The sequence below is a fragment of the Limulus polyphemus genome, unplaced genomic scaffold (genome assembly GCF_000517525.1).
Source record: "Limulus polyphemus unplaced genomic scaffold, Limulus_polyphemus-2.1.2 Scaffold1569, whole genome shotgun sequence".
Taxonomy (NCBI): Eukaryota; Metazoa; Arthropoda; class Merostomata; order Xiphosura; family Limulidae; genus Limulus; species Limulus polyphemus.
This window is the reverse complement of record NW_013667179.1, coordinates 199,219-203,384: the sequence shown is the minus strand read 5'-3', so window position 1 is coordinate 203,384 and position 4,166 is coordinate 199,219. Positions and strand designations below refer to the sequence as shown.

Below are 4,166 nucleotides of genomic sequence, written 5' to 3'. Positions count from 1 at the left end.
ATGGTACCAAGCATGTCACTAATGCTGGATGTAGCTTAGTGATTAGCATCCTCAGACTGTGAATCCAAAGGTTCATTGTTTGTGGTCCATTACTGTAAAAATTTGCTCCACACTTTGAGGCCATGGATACATTATAAGAATAACAGTTAAACCTCGCTATTTAGTCACACAAGAGTTAAGAGGTGAGTGCTGTTGACTAGCTGTCTTTCCTAGATAGTCAATCTGTCCTGAATGAAGAATGGCTACATGCAGATAAGCCTTTTAATTGGGTTTGCATGACAATTCTGAAATGGACAGGCATGTCACTAAAGCTTTTACATGATATCATAGCGGTTGCAAGTTATAGGCGTAATGGTAAACTGAACATCTGGAGGACTGAGAAAATGCTAAGATGAACTCTTCATGTTGTGAGGGTAAATCTCTGTTACTATTATACCACAAGGAAATACTTTTGTATGGACCTGATGCCTGTAATATATGGATCCATAAATACAGAGCATCTAGCCATAGTCAACAGGCCAGACACCCAGTAGGAGTTTTTGTGTCTTTGATTTGCTCAAATGGGTTCTTGAAAGTCATTGTAAACACATGGTTGATGGATTTTAAAAAGCATGAAAAAAAAGGTGGACAACATTGACTTCATTTTATTACACTAAAGCCGTTTACATTGGAAACTGCACTGCGGAGCAATAATCCAAAACCATGGCCATCATACAGAATACCATTGTTGTTGGCTGTAAGGTTTAGACACTTGCTAGTATAGATCATGAAATCTATATGTCAGTAAGGTAGGTTAGGCCCATTTCTAGCTGTAAGTGTGATGTTTCAGTACTTTTAGTAAGATAGTGTGTACAACAACATTTGCACATGTTTACTAAAATCCATCAGTAGGAGAATCGTCTTGATGCCTCATTATGTGGTATTGCATGTATATTAATATGCAGTAGTCCTTTTACACACAGTTTTTAGTAATAGTAAAAAAGAAAAATAATGTTCCAGAAAGCTACTGACACACACACATCATTACCTTGAACACTTAATTATCAACACACAAACATAAAAAAAAAGAAACAACTGTTTTTGATAGATTGAAAAAATAACTTGCTTATAAAAATTGTGAATTTTGGTGAAATGCATCATGATTTTCAATGAAGTTTGTCTCTCTTTATTGTTGTCTTGTTTGATGTCAAAATTTGTTTTTTGTATATAAAATAAAAATTAATATTAATTAGTGTTATCAACTCTGTTTTCAAATAAATATTTTACGTTTTTTAGGCCAGTCACGAAGTTTGTTACATACTGGAAATGAAGAACAGAGCCGATTGGCTAGAGTAAAAGAAGAAGTGATGATTGTAGATGAAATTTTTATAAGCAATTCCAATAAGAAAATGTTCTTGTCGGAGAAGACAGAGGAACGAATAAAAACTCCAGCAGTGCCTCAGAAACCTTATGATGATATCTGGTTGACCGACTATAACGTGACTACAAAATTTAATGATTCTGGAGGGAATAATTTAGAAAATGCAAAAAAGATTGTAGTTAAAATAGCAGAAGATTTGTAACCAAATTTGATTATTGTAGGGCACAAAAGTTTATGTATGGCAAGCTGTTTGGTTATGTAAGTTCCACATCAAGTATGTTTTAGCATAATTTTTAACCAGGTATTTTAAAATGTAGAATATCTGTTTGCTAATATTTTTTGCTATGAAGTTCTGACATACTAAAAAACAAGATATTCCTTATATTTATGGTGTTTTAATTGTCTTTTTACTCGCCACAATGAAACTATATTAAGATAAAATGTGAAGAATATGTAGCGTTGATGTTGCTCATTTATTCTTCAAATTATTCAGTAAACAAATTGTTTAAGATACTAAAAATAAATATAAAAGCCATGCTATCATTTAGTTCACCAGGTGTCACTGAGTTATACTGGGTTTGGGGAATTCTACCCCTTATTAGCAACCCTGTATAAATTATTAAACAAGACTAGACTTCAAGTGGAAAAGGAAGTTTTATAATAAATATTCAAAACATCTTTAATACAGATGGTAACAGAATTTCCTTAAATTTATCATCAGTGTTAATATCTCAAAAAAAAAGTTCGTAATATTTGAACTACAAAAAATTATATTGGTTTTGAACGTGTTTTTGTAATCAATCATAAGTTTAGAAAGAACAGTTTTATACAGTAACAATATAATGGAATTTATGATAAAACGTGCAGAATACATGTTTAATAAATAATATTGTTTCTCTTAAGAAAATTCTGAAACATCCATATTAAGAATGTTTTTTTGGTATTACCATATATAGATTTTCTGTAGTGAGTAGAAGACAACTCAAAACACCATACATATACAATCCATCCCTACAATAGTCCTAGTCTTGAGTTTGTATTTTTTTCCCCACTAACCCTTCTCCAGGGTTACTAGTTAGAGATGGATTTCCCAAAAACTGGTAAAATCCAGTGACAAGTGGACTGATAGAATGGGCGCTTCATATTTCTTTTTTAAGACTCCCCTCCCAGTAGTTTTCAGGCTTCTAGTTTGTAAGTTTGTCAGTTCACTTCTGAGACTAGTGTGCATTGACAGTAGAAGCAATCAGTGACACAGAAGTTGAAGAAAAATGTAATATTTTCAATAGCAGTTATTGAGCTTATCTGCGTGCACTAAATACAATGGATTGTTTATGTAACACATGAGTAATTGGACTGAAAGCTTTAATGGTTTAAGGAATGTGTTATTGTAGCTTGTATATAGATGTGTAACACAAAGTGGTATTATTTTTTTTCTTTCCTTTATTAATCAGAAATAACACGCTCCGTTGTCTTCAACATTTGTTCTCCTACTCGCAAGTGGTATTGACGTGTATCACCTCATGTTGATTGTACTTTGCATAAACTTATTATACCTAGAGTTGAAAGCACATGAGGATTTATTCATTTTAGAAATAAAGGTGTTGGCTACACACTTAAGTCAGAACAAGCTTATGTTGTTTAATAGATACACTATTGGATCATAATAACATTTATTTGATATACACTTTGCAAATCTGTACTCATTTTTTTTATAGCTTCTTGCAATTTTTTTTCTATATAAAGTTGAAGAGGATATTGACTATCTAATTGTTTATTATAAATTATTGTAACTGCTACATTTTAATTATTAGTATTAGAAATGCGTGTTAGCTTCGAGAGCTGTCTCATTCTTCACGTGCATAGTTGAAAAGACTACTATTTGAACATAAGTTGTTTAAACAACATTATGTAAATACTGTGACATTTCTGTTATTAAGCTTGTAATGAATTACAACAAGCATTCCTTTTAAACAGGTAGATCCAAATATTTATTTTGGAGTAGCTAGTATCATGAATTCCTGTTAACTGTAAAAATAATGGATTTTGATTTTAATGAATGTTGAGAAGCTGTGTGTTCAGTTTCTTGTAACGTAAATGTAGACGTTTTGTTTTAATTTATCGTTTCCACAGTAAAATAATGTAATTGGGTAATGGTCGAAAGAAGCATCTATTAACTAATGTTCATTAGTTTCAATATTATTATTTTATGGAAATTACTTGTAAAAAAAATCAACATTTTTCATATAATGGTTTCGTTTTCTTTATGTATAAGCTGTTGTTTCAACAATAAAGCTTCTAGCAGTGTATTAGTTGAAACGTTTTCTTGTTATAAGCATTAATTTACACCCACATTTTTATTTTTCTGTTATTTATCAATAAGCATTTTTTGCACTTTAATAGCTTATGGCAAGAGAAACCCTAATAACCAATTCTTATTAATTTTCTAATTTATATGAACATCAGAATGGCTGTCAACATGTGTATGTTTTATTTATTATCAAAATTCATTGATCATGTCTCATCAAACTAATGTTTGGTTGTATGCATGTTGGTACCTGAATTGGTCAGTGGCCAAAACCAGTAATCAGAATCGTAAACTTGTACGAGCAAAAAACATTTTTAGAAGAGTAAAATATGCTATGTTAAGATCATCGGTAGCATCCACTGACAGTGATATTAACTGAGTATAAAAATGTAACTTAAAATTTAAAATAATTTTGTCATAAATGTTTTCAACCATTATTCATCTGAACTTTTGTAGTAATAATTATAATTAGTAAACATGAAAGACTATTCAACCATTATT

At 30.9% G+C, this 4,166-nt stretch overlaps 1 protein-coding gene across 1 annotated transcript in view; it reads left to right on the top strand.

Annotated features, from left to right (window-relative positions):
* Positions 1-3,666, top strand: part of LOC106464145 (cyclic AMP-responsive element-binding protein 3-like protein 3) — a 33,388-nt gene extending 29,722 nt beyond the window's left edge. The window contains exon 12 of the mRNA XM_013924256.2: positions 1,276-3,666. Within this exon, the coding sequence (XP_013779710.1) occupies positions 1,276-1,562 (287 nt within the window). The 3' untranslated portion in view covers positions 1,563-3,666. The remainder of the gene's footprint in view (positions 1-1,275) is intronic.
* Positions 3,667-4,166: the final 500 nt, after the last annotated feature.